General features: G+C 42.4%; 1 protein-coding gene across 2 annotated transcripts in view; it reads right to left on the bottom strand.

Moving 5' to 3' along the window:
- Ubqn (ubiquilin) overlaps window positions 1–15,578 on the bottom strand; it is a 60,824-nt gene that overhangs the window by 37,730 nt on the left and 7,516 nt on the right. For both annotated transcript variants that reach the window (XM_075685776.1, XM_075685775.1), the window contains exons 3-7: window positions 13,891–13,993; window positions 7,809–7,864; window positions 6,644–6,679; window positions 1,390–1,515; window positions 164–289 (exon numbers count right to left, since the gene is read on the bottom strand). In XM_075685776.1, the coding sequence (XP_075541891.1) occupies window positions 164–289; window positions 1,390–1,515; window positions 6,644–6,679; window positions 7,809–7,864; window positions 13,891–13,993 (447 nt within the window). The remainder of the gene's footprint in view (window positions 1–163; window positions 290–1,389; window positions 1,516–6,643; window positions 6,680–7,808; window positions 7,865–13,890; window positions 13,994–15,578) is intronic.

Below are 15,578 nucleotides of genomic sequence, written 5' to 3' on the forward strand. Positions count from 1 at the left end.
AATCCGCACGTGGTGGCTGTTGGACGGCACTGAACCCAGGGTTCTTGAAGCAAGGAACGCCTACTCCCGGATTACAACAACCATGACAACGGCCACCAAAAGTAAACTGTCTGTGTGCCGGCAGATGTACGAGCCTCCTTTGCAGGGGTGTAAATTTGCTCACCTCCATGAGTTGCTGCATCTGAGGGTTGCCGACTATCAGCTGCCTCATGTAGTCCGGGTTTGACATGAGCGACTGGACAAACGGATTTTCCATCAGCTGCCGCAGCAGGTCGGGGTTGCTCATCAGCTGCATGCGGAAGACAGAGAAGACAAGGGCACATGGGTCAAACATAGCGAGGGCACATTACTGCGTGAAGAGTCACCAGATTTCCCCCTTTATTAGTGAATGCATAGAGAGATGAAAATTGCTAGATCTACTGCAAAATCGGCAGGACCGCTGTCAGCTCTCAATGCAAAAATGCACAGAACAATAACGTACAACACAATAACTTCCATGATGAGAAGCAGCTTCCCACACCTTCGTTGCACAACTCATGTTATATGAGCCAGATTCCTCTAGCAACAAGGAGTTGCAATAACACAGTTTGTTTAGAAAACAGAAAAGTGACATTTACGTCTATAATTCGAGGCAGTGGCATGACAGCTGGTAGAATACTGTGTGCAACAACTCTTGCATTATTTTGTGCATCATTAATTTGAGCAAACATCCACATATGCGTGTGAGCAACTTGTTTTTAATCAGAAAAACGCCACTGAGTGATGACTGTAACACACGTTTATTTATAGACCTGCTGCTCCCTGGTGATTGAGCATGGCAGACACTTGCCTTTTTTCTCTCCCCACCTATTTTCTATCCTGCCTTTCGCATCTTACTGCTGACTTTCTTAAATTATTTTTATTCTATCAGATGGATGCTGACAGATAGATAGGCTGCAGAGCACGGTATCAGTCAATCAACAATCATCGCAGCTGGCGGCACGACCATGCTCTCCAGGCCCAGTATTCACTGCTGCAGCAACGGTGGAGTGGCCGAAACTTAATATCTTACACTGACAATGTTTTCCACTGTCTATTAATAATGTATGCCTGTTATGTTTTGTTATATGCCCTATATACTCTTATTACTACTGTAACGCCCCCCCTTACCCAATGCCTCATATGAGGCCTGTAAGGACATCTTTAAATAAATAAATAAATAAATTTGGAGTCTAATTCCTCACTTAATGCTGATCTTTCTTTTTCTTTATAAACTGCAGGCACTGTGGGATTCATGCGACAGCCATTGGCAACACTGCTGAAGATCAAAACGAATCGGGGAGTGAACTAATAGTAGCCATCACTGAAAAATCGCAAATAGGACAATGCCGTTGCCATCCTGGTCCTCACCTCCCTCTGCATGCGCTGCTGCATCTCCACGAAGGTGCCCGTGCCCAGGTTGAGACCCGCCAAGCCTGGGAGACCACCCACTCCGGTGCCAAATGGGTTTGGTGGCACACCAGATGGCTGGCCACTCTGCATCATGGCCCAAACACACACACACTGCAACAATCGCAAACGTTGGCGCACTACACATACAAAAGTACGGTGCTCAAGTCTCCATACCCTTTCACCACTTCCAAGGAAAACACCCAGATGGTTGTCAGTAAGGCCGTACAAGACAAGGCACTACATATCATCATCATCATCATCATCATCATCATCATCATCAGCCTGGTTACGCCCACTGCAGGGCAAAGGCCTCTCCCATACTTCTCCAACAACCCCGGTCATGTACTAATTGTGGCCATGCCGTCCCTGCAAACTTCTTAATCTCATCCGCCCACCTAACTTTCTGCCGCCCCCTGCTACGCTTCCCTTCCCTTGGGATCCAGTCCGTAACCCTTAATGACTACATATACATATACTACCTAGTCCGTAACCCTTAATGACCACTACATATAGCAGGCAAGAAAGGGAATGACGCGGCTACAAATTTGTTCCAGTACAGAAGCCCTTGTCTGCCACTTCTTTTGGGTTCTCATACTAAGCAGAGCTGTACAGCAAACTATGCGTAGACAGTGGGACAATAAAATTACATCTGATGATGTGTCAAGTGCAACCGACAACCATGGAAGGATGCAGCAAACAAGGACGATGGGACCGCATGACAAGGTGAAGGAACATCTAAACTAGCCCAATTTTCATGCAGGCCTTAATTCCCATGAAGTACAATGCAGATGGTCTCTAGTCACCCATGTTCTTGTGTACTTGGAATTCCATCTACAGGTGGTTCACAGTTTGAACACGAAGCCTATATAGGTTGTTAATTCATTTTACCATATAATAAATGCACTGTGTTACAGACCATAAGAACTACGGCCAGTTCGCGTAAATCGCCCAGTGCCCAATAAACATTATGGGGGGGAAGAAACAAGGCGAGCACTATAGTAGAACCCACTGCACAAGAAATGTAACCCAGTATAGTACTTGTTGCTGGGCTGGCTAGTAGGTTCATACTACATTAAGGACTATAAGAACTATGGCCACTTAGCGCAGATAGTACCTTGTTCCCTTCCTGCCTCATTTTTAGGTTGATTTGCGCTAAGTAGCCATAGTTCTTATGGTCTGTAATACAGGATGGACTGGTTAGCCCAGCGACAGGTATTACTGAATAAATAAACTGCCGTGACGATGTTTCTTAAAAATAAGAGACGTCCCACTTGCTGTCCCTTACTCAAAAAAAGCCCACCTGGCCACTACAACTGTAACACTAAATAGTACATCATTGTGGTCTTTAATATCTGTGCCAAGTGTGGCAGAGTATAGGCAGAGTCATACCTAAAGTAACACTAATGAGCAAAATAGGTTAAGCTGTGTAAGTGAATTACCTGTCAGCAATACCAAAAGGGTAACTTTTACCCAGGGTGCGAAACTGAACCCAAACTGAAAACCACAGACCGTTTTTTTTTTGTAGGCGCCGCCATATTGTGAATGCAGTGGCGTCGCCTATGAGCAGTACCATACTGGCTTGGGTGAAAGCGGTCTCTTGCATGGCAGGTATATGCTCAGTTGTAGGTTCTGGCGTTTGTTTTCGCGGTCGTGCGGTCTGTTTAGTATGATGTGCATCTTCTATGTGGTAAACGGTTCTGTGAGACGTGCTGAAGTGCTTTAAGGCGTCATGGCCAGAATTTCTGCTGGCGTTGAGGTGTACGGAACACGCAGAGCGATTTGTATGCGCCTATTTGAGCCTACAATTAGCCTCGGAGATCAATTGTGTATTTTTGAATGTTCCAATCCCTAATGTGACCTTATTGCAGTATTATCCTCTATTTCTAAGCTGCAGTTTAGGAGCCATGAAACATACACAATGGTCATAACAGCGTGGGTACCGTTCTGCTACGATAGGAGCTGTGCTGTTATACTTCGACAAGCGTTCAAACTGTTCACTGCAGGTCACATTGCGTTACTATTTGGTTGGACGGATGGGGTTTCCACCCATGAATGAAATAGTTTTGGCTAGTAATAGCAGCATACCTTACAGTCTGAATTAAGCTTGTCCAGCAAAGCGACCGTTTACGAACTGCGCGAGCGTCCTAAGCAGTAGTAGGTGCTGGATTACAGATATCTTTGTTCTATATAGCGCATGGTTCAAGCATACGGTATCAGCGGTTATATATTTATAAACATTGTGTGGCGTTAGCCCGTTTTCGCTTGCTTTTTAGAGAAAGAGGTTGATAACCGAAATTTTTTTTTTTCGGTTGTGTTCGTTCAGTTCTCTACGACGCACTCACACATATTACAGAAATTTTTCGCTCAAAAATAGCCATCGCATTCTTTTTATGCGAACCCTCTAATATATTATGGCTGTATACAGGCCAAAAAGGCAACGCCGAAGCACACAGCTTATATATGTATCGTGCTGGCTCACCAACCGCAGTGATCGCTGTGTTGAGCCGAACCATGGGCCTCATGCAGCAAGGCTAGCGTAGACATATGGCAATTTCAAGCATACTAGATTTGAAATGCGTGAGAACGATGCCAGTGTATCACAAATATTTGATAGCGCCTGGCGCTCAGATGTTTCGTGGTTGCCTTAGGTTGGCCGTGCACGAGCATGCGCTCTTATGTTTTATGTTTTACTCCCTACGCCGATCGATCAGACAGTGAGCTGATTTACCATTTAATGCTGGTAATGCAGAGAGACCCCGGTTTTCGTTGTTGAATTAAAATCGATATCAGCAAAATAGTAAACAACACATACACGCACTGCGACTGATAATGCGCGTACACCACGGCTGATTATGCGCGCCACATTTTTGTGCCCCCAAGACATATTTCTGCCTACAGTACGTAGTTACCGGTGCACCAAAAGGCTTCCTTGACGACCTTATATGAACGAACATGGCGTAAATTTCACGAAGTAAGATCTAAAACATCTCGAAATCGTTTCGCAGCCCGCGACAGCAATACTTTCAAGCAGCGCTGCGCCGCATGGCCCCAAGCCAGAGAGGAGGAAAGGCTCTCCGCGCGCCGTCCTCCTCGCCCGATGAAACGGTCTATACCTAAACAGCAATTTTGGGCAGAACTAAACTCAAACCAATATTTCTACAACAAGCCTGAACTAAAACTAAACCTGAACCAGGAATATGAAAAATAAATAAAATAAAAGATTATGGTTACTGGTTCAGTACAAAACGGTTCAGAGATATAAGGTGACAACGGGTGATCAATAGTTTGCACGATTCTTTAAATAACTACTTCAATCGGCACAACAAACTAGCAGATTATTACAACCCACGAGTTGCGTTGTGTGCGAGAATGGATATAGGCGATGGGCAACAGCCTTCCCTATGTCATCGTGGCCATCACCAACCCTGCGCCTTCATTGACGCTGTACGAGTTCACTACTCATCTTGAATGGTTAACGTCTTTTCATTTTTGTGCACCCGCCCCTTATGTAATACCCCCCCAGTGGGGCCTTTAAAAAAATAAAGTGAAAATGAAAGTATGTGCCAGTAACTATGGCCAAGACATTTGCACTTCTTAAGTCGGCCATGCCAGTTGTGTTTCGTGCCAAAAAATCAGTGGCTTTGCAGAGTCAATATTTCTGCTGACACTCAATTCTGTTGTTAAGCCAACTTGCTCCTAAACTAAATAAACACGGAGAGCGGAAAAGACGATGTCTTTGAGGAAGGATATCATCAAGTTCAGCAGCATGACTTACGGTAACCTTCATAGTAACCACGACTGTAAAGGGCACACGAAGTCTGCTTATGTTATGTGGCATGGTTCAACGCATGTTTCGTGCTTAGCCAAGTAGAGTACAACGCTCTTCAAGTTGTAAAAATTATTCATAGGGCACTATGTGCATGCTTTTCATTTCTTTGTCCATCCTTAGACAGCACAAGACTACGAGCCACGAGCAGATGCGCAAGGAAAACTGATGCGTGTTTATGCACCAATCATCCCTGTTTATTATTCAGAAGCATCGATGTCTTCACCTGCTTATAAAAAAATCAGCTAACTGAGCAATATGTCAAATGATGACTTCTTTCAATACTACAGACTAGAAGTTTGAAGTTTTAATTTATGTAATACAATGAATCTGCACTGTCTTCGACACAATAGATAAGATCCCACCAGTTTGCTCACTACCAGTCCTCTAGTGAAAAACTGAAGCAAAATGAAGATTAACTGACTCTGCTGCTGTCACACTAACAAGTGCGGGAGCTATGCAAACCTTATGCTGCAGCAGGGATTTTCACTAATTACTTCCATCTCTAATATGTACATGAAAATTTCCCCATGTCTGTGCAATTCATTTGTGAGTTTCTGCCTCCTTTTGATGAAACTTCCTTGTACACCATGCAGACAAGTTGATATAACTATCCAGCATATTGCCATGGGGCAGGATAAAGGACTGCGTCGGAATTTGCAAACCCGTGATAAATTTTATTTCTGTGAACTGGAACTGAACCAAAACGAAATTGGAGCATGTTGAACCTGTACCGGAACCGAAACGGTATATTTTTTGCTTTGACCCCCTGTCTTTACAGCAAGAGAAGCCTGGGCAATAGAAATGACAGAAACAATAAAAAAGTTCTGACATTGTCTTAGAGTTGCCAAACTATTGGGTCTGCTTGGGCCTAGTTAAATTTTTACTGCCAGATATGGACTACATTGTATTCTGCTAAAAATAGAACTTATCAGGCTTCACAAGAACTTTTACTGAGGCACAATGAACCAACTAAATGGGAAAAAAAACAGCTTTTAAATCTGCAACGTCTCACTGAAGTACTGCCACCGCTGGGGATTCGGCATGAAATAAAGAAAAAAGTGCAACTTTGACCTTCGTTTAATCGAAACCTTGCTGTAAAATTTGTGAAACCAGAATTATGAAAGAATGAATAATTTTTCAGTATAATCCCATTTGGTGTTCAGTGTCTCTTTAAGAACATGCCTGTCTTCTTGCTTTTCCTGCAGAAAGTGCTGAAAAGTTCTGCTTGAAGGTGCTTGAATGAGACTTCCTTCCAAGGCATTCTATGCTTTCTCCTTACACCTCCTTTTTGCTAAAGATATGCCACTATGGATTTTTGGGGTCGAGTGTGATGGCAGCTGTAGAAGCAAAGATTGTGACGCTAGCAAAGTCAATGAGACTTACTGGGCTGGGCTCATCCGGTCTCCTTGTGCCATCTCCCTGAAAGCAGCATAACAATAAAATTTAATGATCAAGCTCATAGAAAAGCTGAGAAGCTGAAAGTATCCAGCAGGGACAATGTGAACAGATGCAGCTGCTTTCTGGTCACATATTAAAAGCTGCCAGACAAAAGATAGGCCCATCACATAAAAAGACTTCCATTTTTGAAAAAGCAGCAAATGCTCCTCCCCTTGAGAGAAGAAAGCAAAATGCCAGGCGAAAAGACGTGAATGTCAAAAAACAGAGTATTTATCACACCATCCATTTTCTTCAAAATGCACACTTTCTACTAGTATCCTGACACCATAGTTAGAGTTGTCCGCACGAATTGGAGCCAGAAGATCTTCACCGCGCTGCCACAGTTTTGCATTTTCAGGACCAAATGCAGTGGCTTCACGTATGTCGCCAAGTAGCCTTAACAAAATGTTGTGGTGGTCATGCTAGTCGCAGCTTAGGAACTTCTGACAGTTTATGCCCTGTAAACCAGTTGATGCTTACGGAATAGATGGAGGTCCATTTGTTGCTGTAAGACACCATGCCGCTTCATGTTTTCTTACAAAAACAAATGGAGTCATAGCAAGACTAACCATTCTCCAGCCGTGAATCAAACAGTAAATATTCAACTATGTTGCGCAAAACTTTGCATGCGCAGATTTCTTCGTGCAATACACTAACAGTAAACACAGCTGGGAAAGTTGGTGCGGTAACATGAGACAATGTTAAAGACGAACACAAAAGGTAAGAAACAACAGCGCTTTTTCATCGTGGCACGACCTTCTACAGAGACTAAGAAAATATAACAGCAGTTATAGCGACGATGTTTGCCATCTAACAAATTTCAATGCACAAAACATCTGAAAGGAACAATCTGTATAAGCAAAAGAGAACCTTTATGATCCCTTCACTGTTGTCTTAAGGAGCGAGGTAACACTAGAAGTGCAAAGCATTCAGGAAAATTCTAGGAAAATTGAAAGGGACAATGTGTTTAACAACAACTACATCTCTAGCTGGCCTCAAATGCTGATGAAGCAGTGAACCGTTGCCTCAAGCATGGTCTAATCAGTGCTAAAAACCTATCAAATCAGCTCAACAAAGGGAAAGCAAACAGTGTCGAGAGAACAGCACTCACCCTAGCCGAAGCAGGAGATCTGATCACGAGATGTACCGTCAAACCATCTTTTATATCTGCACAGAGACGCACACACACACCACAATGGTCAGACACAGCAGCAACAAATCCTTGCGAAAGTGAAGGAACACAATAGGAGACATACATAATTTGCCACCTAATCTAAATACGACCAGTAGCAATGCCTGTAAATGGGGATGTCCAAACTCATGCCCCACTGGTGGCGCCCTCTGGGTACCCAATGCAGATCTCAATGTCTGTGCTTTTGCTGGGTGCATGCAGAAGAGGCAATTGCGAGAGCTGGAAACAAGTCATGGGAGTTGGGTTTTGGACCCCACCGAAGGTGACAACTACCCCCCATACTCTAGTTATCTCAATATTTCTGCTGGCCACAGCGCCATAGTTATATGCAGCCATACCTGCAAACTTGGACACGGCAGACAAGTTGCAGCAAACTTGGCACAGCTCAACCTGACAAGCAACATACTGTTTTCAGATCACAGTGAGATTTTCAACATTGTTGCCGATTTCCCATGCTTAAAGGGGCCCTGAACTACATTTTATCGAAGTGGAGAAAGGCATTTGAAGTGAAAATATGCTATTTCAGAAATATTTCGCTATGAAATGTACTTCAATGCATTCAGCAGAAGCAGAGTCATTGGCAATCAAAAATGGCTTCCGCTGTGCTCCCATTCCTTCTTCAATGCCTTGCACTGCGAAGGCTACGGGGCATGCCCCAAAGCCTTCGCATTAACCACAATGCTCCACTTCACCTTCTAAATGTCACAGTGGCACGCAGTTCAAATTTCACTTTCGATGCTAACGTAGACGCCACGACTTACGATTTTAGTGTCTACGATGCATTAAATGTAAGCCAAATGCGGTTGTCCTCGGCAAGCTGCAGTGCGCTTAACCAGTAAACTTGTGGCGGCACCCCGCAGTGGCTACGGTATCTACGCTGAATGGCTGACCGCAGCTACGAACAGCAGCCAGCCGCATATAGGAATCTGCTTTACTCCGTAATAAAGCATCCAGTAGAGGGCAAGGAGCAGGCTTCTGTTTGAAAAAAGAGCGCTTGAGAGAAAGGTAACTTTGCGCTCCACTTCTGAGCTCTACACACTGTGAACAACAACAAAACTTGGCTTAGATGTTCACAGCAGCATATACTACCCACACACTATGTTTTATCATCAAGCCCAAGGGGTGGTGCAGGACCACTTTACTAAACTTGGCAGAACAAACACATTCAAAGCAACTACCCCTCTGATGTCCTCTGATGTTCTTTTGCAATCAGTAGATTTACAGAGGTACAGTCAGAGACAGACAAGCAAAAACTTTTTTATAAAGAGAATCTTTTTTTTATCTTGACAATACATAATTTAAGTTGTAGAATGAGCTCAAATTCGTAAATCATGGGAAAACTTGAGAGACTTTGCAGATATGTACAGCACACTAGCCACAAAACACTAACAAGTGAGACAGACACAGGTGCTTGTGTCTGTTTCTCTACAGCAGTCGAATGTGACAATGAGTGAACGAAACGGAAGGGTCAGTCAAGAGCAAAGCGTGTGTCTCCAAACTTCTACAGGCAATAACATTGAGCATGCAACAAGTGAATTGAATTCTGCTCACTGAAGCATCAACAAAATGTGCCAGAAAGCGGAGTGATTATGCCAAAAGCAGATTAGTCTTTTTCTATAAACAATATAAACTTCAAGTATGAATAATTCTTTAATCCCTCTCGTACATGGAGGGGTCAGATGGCACACATAATCTTTCTTACATTCATGGTGGCCTAGCTGTCAGTAAACCCAAGCAAAAGCACAGTTTTTCTTTAATGAAATTGAGTTTTGTTCACTGCTTCATGGTAGAATTATAGGACCCTGATAAAATTTGTTAAGGTAGGAGACCATATCCAAGTCAATTTTCTTGCACAAAATAGATTTTTTTGTTTAAGAAAAATTAAATTATGGGGTTTTACATGCCAAAACCAAGATCTGATTATGAGGCGCGGCGTAGTGGGGAACTCCAGAAATTTGGACCACCTGAAGTTCTTTAACGTGCACCTAAATCAAAGTACATGGGAATTCTCGCATTTCGCCCCCATCAATATGTGGCCGCCATAGCCGGGATTCAATCCTGCGACCTCCATACTCAGCAGCCCAACACAATAGCCACTAAGCAACCACAGCATTTCTTTTTTAACACTTTATGTTCACCCAAACATTCTCAAACATGTCGCAAAAGAAATTATCTTCCAATCATCATTAGTTTGGGAGTTACCGCGAGTTTTCCAACTCATGCCCTTATATTGCAAACCCCAAGCACAATACAGTGGCTCTGAACATCAGCACTATATTTTTATATAAATATTACTCAACATACTTTTACATTCTATGTTGTCGACGAGCAGACACACAAAGAAAGGGAAACTCTAGTGCATCTCATGGGGGCCCAGCTACGAGCCTGGTTCATTTTAGATCGCTCTGTGTTGGTTTTGACATCTTTCACATGGGTGAAAGCATCTGTCCACATTTTCTCAAAACAAGATTTTCCTCCACCTCATGTTATGCAAACTTTTATAACTTGTTTCTGAATGAATATCTTGAAATGAAAATTTTCACAATCATTCCTCACAGAGATGTGTGCAACTAACTAGGCCAAAAGAAACTGATGCACTATTTTGGAAGTTACAGCTCATTTTGCAAATAAATTTGGTCCATTTCTTTTTTCTAAACATTATTTCCTTAATATTTATCACATCACATTTATCCTAGTTCATTGCATAGGTCCCACACCTAGCTAAATAATGCCAAACCATTGCTCAATTCAGCAAGTAGTTATCATTGCTGCTGCGACTAGCACTTTTAACACATTCTATGACAAGAATTACCCGCCAAAAATAAAACTAACCATTTTTTTTTTCACTTTAAGTAGTTCGGTAAGTTAAATAAGACATGATTATTCAGGAAATAAGTTTACTTATTAATCTAAAAAAGATTTTCTTGTGTGTGCCCGCCCCCCCCAACTTAAAGGGAAAAAGCTCCATGGCACCTCTTTTCAAATTACCACCATACAACCATGAAAATGCACCGCTACCTTAGCGTACATGGTTGGCAACAACCTAAGAATTAAGTGAAAAATGTAGAAAATCAATGGAAATCTGTCATTAGTATAGGTACATAAACTTTAACCAACCAGCCCGTTTCGCCACATTGTTCCATTACAGGCACACAAGGCCATTATATTTATTTATTTACGTGACATCACAGTGCAAGCGAACTTTTTATATCTGTGGTCCTTGCAAAATTTTTTTTTTTAATGCAGAGGCACAGAAGGTAGGCGAGGTGCAGTTTTGTGGGCAGGAACTGTACTGAATTTTAAGGTTGCCACCAAGTATATAGACAAAATTAGCCGCAGTTGAGCTGGCGTTCAGGTACCTCCACTTAAAACTAAGCAATCTATAATTTTCAGCCGAAGAACAAATCAGGCAATTCATTTATTAACTGAAGATTGGTTAAATTTATGCTATAATAATGAAATAAAAAAGCCCACAATATCGATACAAGCTCCTTAACAGTCATTTGCTCACTCAGAGGATAAACCTCACTGAACCAAGGTACCTGCAAACTCAACTAAGCATAATAAACATAACATGTGAACATAATCCATAAGATCTTGCAGACATAGCACAGACTTTTTTTTTAAGTGTGCCCTGAGCAAACGCCTTTTCAGAGATACACACAAAGTTCATCAAAGATTATTTACCTTTAGATACAACACACCAGCAACAAAAAACTTGGCAGAGGAAATACTAACAAGAAAACACGATTCTTAGATCCCACTGACTTTTTTAGCAACTCTCGTTTTGCAGACTTCGGTTGCGTCAGGAACTTGTCTGCATAAGCATTTATTCACCATAACTTGTTTTCACAACAATAAGACTTCTAACAGAAGGTTCAGCGACCGACGGATAACACTTTCTCGCGAACACAACTTATACCCCTCTCACACTGGGCATTTTACGTCATTAGATTCAGATTACATTTGGCACAATGAATGCCATTCAACCTATGTTGGTGCTACACAGGAAAAATTGTCATTCAGTGAAGATATCGATGGCGATCATTCCCTCTGCCCAAAAAACGGGCAAGAAAAGTAAAACGGCATGTGCGAGTGTCTGAAAAGTCAATCTATCTTAAAATATATATTGGGTGTCACATCACTGAAATAACACGCATACAAAACTTCTATTTCAGGCCACCATAAGTCAAGGCTTAGCCAGCTTAGTAGTCATAGCAGGTAAATTGAACACAAGCAATATGACTGACATGACAGCACTGAACGATGATGCTCAGTTGTAGCAGGTGAAGCGGTTTGTTGTTTAAGGAGGACTAGTAAAGCGACGGTGGCCAGACGCCAAGCAAAAACATTTTCTGACAGCCTGCCATATAGCTTTTCTCTCGTTAAAATGACAAACGCCCTAAAGCATGCAAAATAATTGCCTTTTTAGACGATTATTCTCAAATTACGAAGTGCAATATCATATTTTATGTTGTCTCTGGTGTAGAAAGTATAAATTTGCTTCGAGTGCAAAGCAGAATGAGTTTCTCCAACTCATTCAGATTGCGGAAGTCATTCAGTTCTAATAGCACTAAATGTTGTGTAGCAGCCGAATAATGTCATTCAATGCTAATGCCATTCAGTTCAAATGACATTAAGATGCTCAGAGAAAAGACGGGGAATGCGGGAGATGGCAATTCAAGACGATGAGCAAAACGTGAACAAGGTGAATGCAGGAGCCAACGTTTCGACAAGTGGACTTGTCTTCTTCAAGGCGACATATGCTTTCCTCGCCACAGTATATATAGGTGGGGTTCTTCTAAAGGGGAGGGGGTGTGAGGCGGCAGCGCGTGGAAACGAGGGAAAGTGTGTTAACGTGTCGAATTAGTAAAGGAACGCTGTGTACAAGGTCAAAGCCAGGACCCCCCCCCCCCCCTCACCCCAGTCTGTCAACCCACGCGCGTTAGCCGGCGTGTCAAGGGCGTCTGACACGCCAGCTGACAAAAAAAAAAAAAAAAAGAAGAAGAAGAAAAAGAAGGGAAGAAAAAGGAAAAGGGGGGGATACGCCAAGAAATCAAACTAAGTGTTGTTGCCTATAGCTTGAGGTTTAGCATAGCGAATAGATTCTAAAGCTCCCTTGAAACGTTTATGCCTATTGGTTGCAATGTCTTGAACTTATGGATAAGGTATGATTCTCTGTATTTTCTTTCTCGTTCAGAACGGAAATTTGACTGTAAGATGTAGAGTTTAAGTTCATCAAAGTTATGACCTGGTTGGTTGAAATGCTCAGCGACGGCTTTGGGAAGCTTTTTAGCTGTGTCCGCGCGATGTCCGTTTAATCTGACGTTCATTGATTGTCCTGTTTCCCCGATATATTGTTTCTTACAGAAGCAACATTCAAGCATATAAATCACATCCAAACTTGTGCAAGTGAAGCTAGATTTGACTTCATGTGTATAATTATTTGCGGTGCTTTTAATTTTAATGTCACTTTGAAGGTGCCTGCAGGTTTTGCACCTAGGGCGACAACATGCTTTTATTACAGGGGAATGCTGCTGGCTGACTTTTGCGTGCACTAACATGTCTTTAAAGTTCCTGTTTCGGCGATAGGTAACCCTGGGTACATCCGGGAACGCTTTTCGCAGACGCTCGTTACTTGATAATATTGGGTGGTATTTTCTTAGGATGTTGTTTATGTTTGGGAGTGCATTAGAATATTTTGTTATAAAGGCCGGTGGTCTGTCAGATTCTAATGTGGGCTGTCTCTTCGCCAATTCCGACTGTCTCTCCAATCTTGACGCGGTATCATAAGCTCTATCGAGAGCAACTTGGGGATAGTTCCTTTCTGCTAGCGTTGATCTCATGCTCAGGGTGACAGGGGTACTACTTTCCATAACACTTGATGCAACATTCCTAAAATTGTAGACCAAGCCCAAATTTGCATGCTGTACGGAAAATTTGAGAGTTGGCAGGTATGAACAATCCACTATTGAAGCCAAGGCAATGTGAAATGACTCACTGTGCGTCGAGATGGATTCATTATCCTTAAGAATTTTCCCAGCAAATATGAGGCAAAGCTGCTCCAAGGGGGCATCGAATTCCTTGGACACTTGCTCCTTCAGCTGCAATAACAAAGAGGTGGAAAAAGAAGGCTACAGAAAAGATGCAAAATCCTCCTCCTTTCAAGCATCAGTGATACACACTCTGAGCAACTGCTTACAAGCAGCAAGGAAGTAGCAAGAATGAGGTCAAGGTTTGCCGATGTTGCCAACCAGATAAGCACATCATGCGTCAGCTACCATGTCTTAGCATAAGCCCACCTGAAAACAAAGCAGTTATGAATGCCAGGTGCCATATCATGTGACAATTGTCTTCCTTGCATTCATTACATATCGCCCATCTCAGCAAGTGCCCAATACCGGCAATAGCAAAGACTTGGCATCATGCCAGCCAATGACGATAGGGCAAAAAGAATGGAAAATAAAAAGAATACTTACCTAATACATCCACAGTACAGCATTATGAACAGTACCAAGATTTGTTGAGGATAATCTAAAGGGATGGTTACATTTACAAAAGTCGTGGTTCCTACCCCCTTCACTTCTCGACGTGCATGGCTGCATGACAGTTGTCTAATACAGGCAATTTTTTACATAGCTGTGTGTTTATATTTCCGGACCATGTAAATTCGCAGGCTTCCCTCACTAACTGCTGCCAGCTACCCTGGTCTGTACACTTAAACATGTACAGCTTATATAAAAAAGTTAAGGTAATTTGGCAATGGACAGCTGGACTTTCACTTTTTTTTAAATATGGTATGAAGACGACATGACTGTTCTATGAAATTTATTATTGGCCAGATATTTGTGCTTACATTTGTTTCATTCATGTTCAGAGAACGCATCTTCATGGGGTGTCAATGCAGAACGACACTGAATAGGAGCAACAATTGGACAACACAGCTTTAAAATGAATGTGTCAGAAACCCAACTCCCTAGAGCATCATCAGGTTTCTTTTTTGGCTTTTTTTTTCTGAACATAAACACTGCTACCTCCAAATATATATATATATATACATATGTGGCTTGGCATTCATTCTTGTAATGTAGTACACAATAAAGTAAATAGCTCAGAGGTAAAACAACTTTAAAGAATGAAGCATTTTGTATAAGCACTCAAGAATAATTTATAGATATCATGTGATGCCCCACTTTATGGCACTGTCTGAAGCTGAAAATAAACTGGAACAGACGGGAGGGTGGGTAATGGAAGGTGAACCCCTTGAGTGGTATTACCACAGGACACACAGTGGCCAGCAGTGTGAAGACTTCTGGTAATAAGGGGCAATTTACACAATGACCGCATGACGGAAATAGCGGAGGGTGTCAAAATAGCCGTACGAGACAGATAAGAACAAAATACAACCGACTACGCGCATTGTGCGGCGTCATGCACAATCTGTGGAAAGGTCTGCATCAGTGCAATATATACAGACACCTTTACTGGGGCGATGCTTCTGACAAGTGAACCAATATGTTATGCATAGCTTTCAAAACAACTATAGCTGCTCTGTCTGCGGCTACGCGAAAACAAAACAAAAACATAAACAAGGTGCCTCCATAACGCGACCTGTACGATCGAAAGCTAAGCAGAAGTTACCTTCACCGGAACACAAAACGCGAACACCTCAACGGGTGTTCACTTTCC

The sequence above is a fragment of the Dermacentor variabilis genome, chromosome 3, assembly GCF_050947875.1.
Source record: "Dermacentor variabilis isolate Ectoservices chromosome 3, ASM5094787v1, whole genome shotgun sequence".
Taxonomy (NCBI): domain Eukaryota; kingdom Metazoa; phylum Arthropoda; class Arachnida; order Ixodida; family Ixodidae; genus Dermacentor; species Dermacentor variabilis.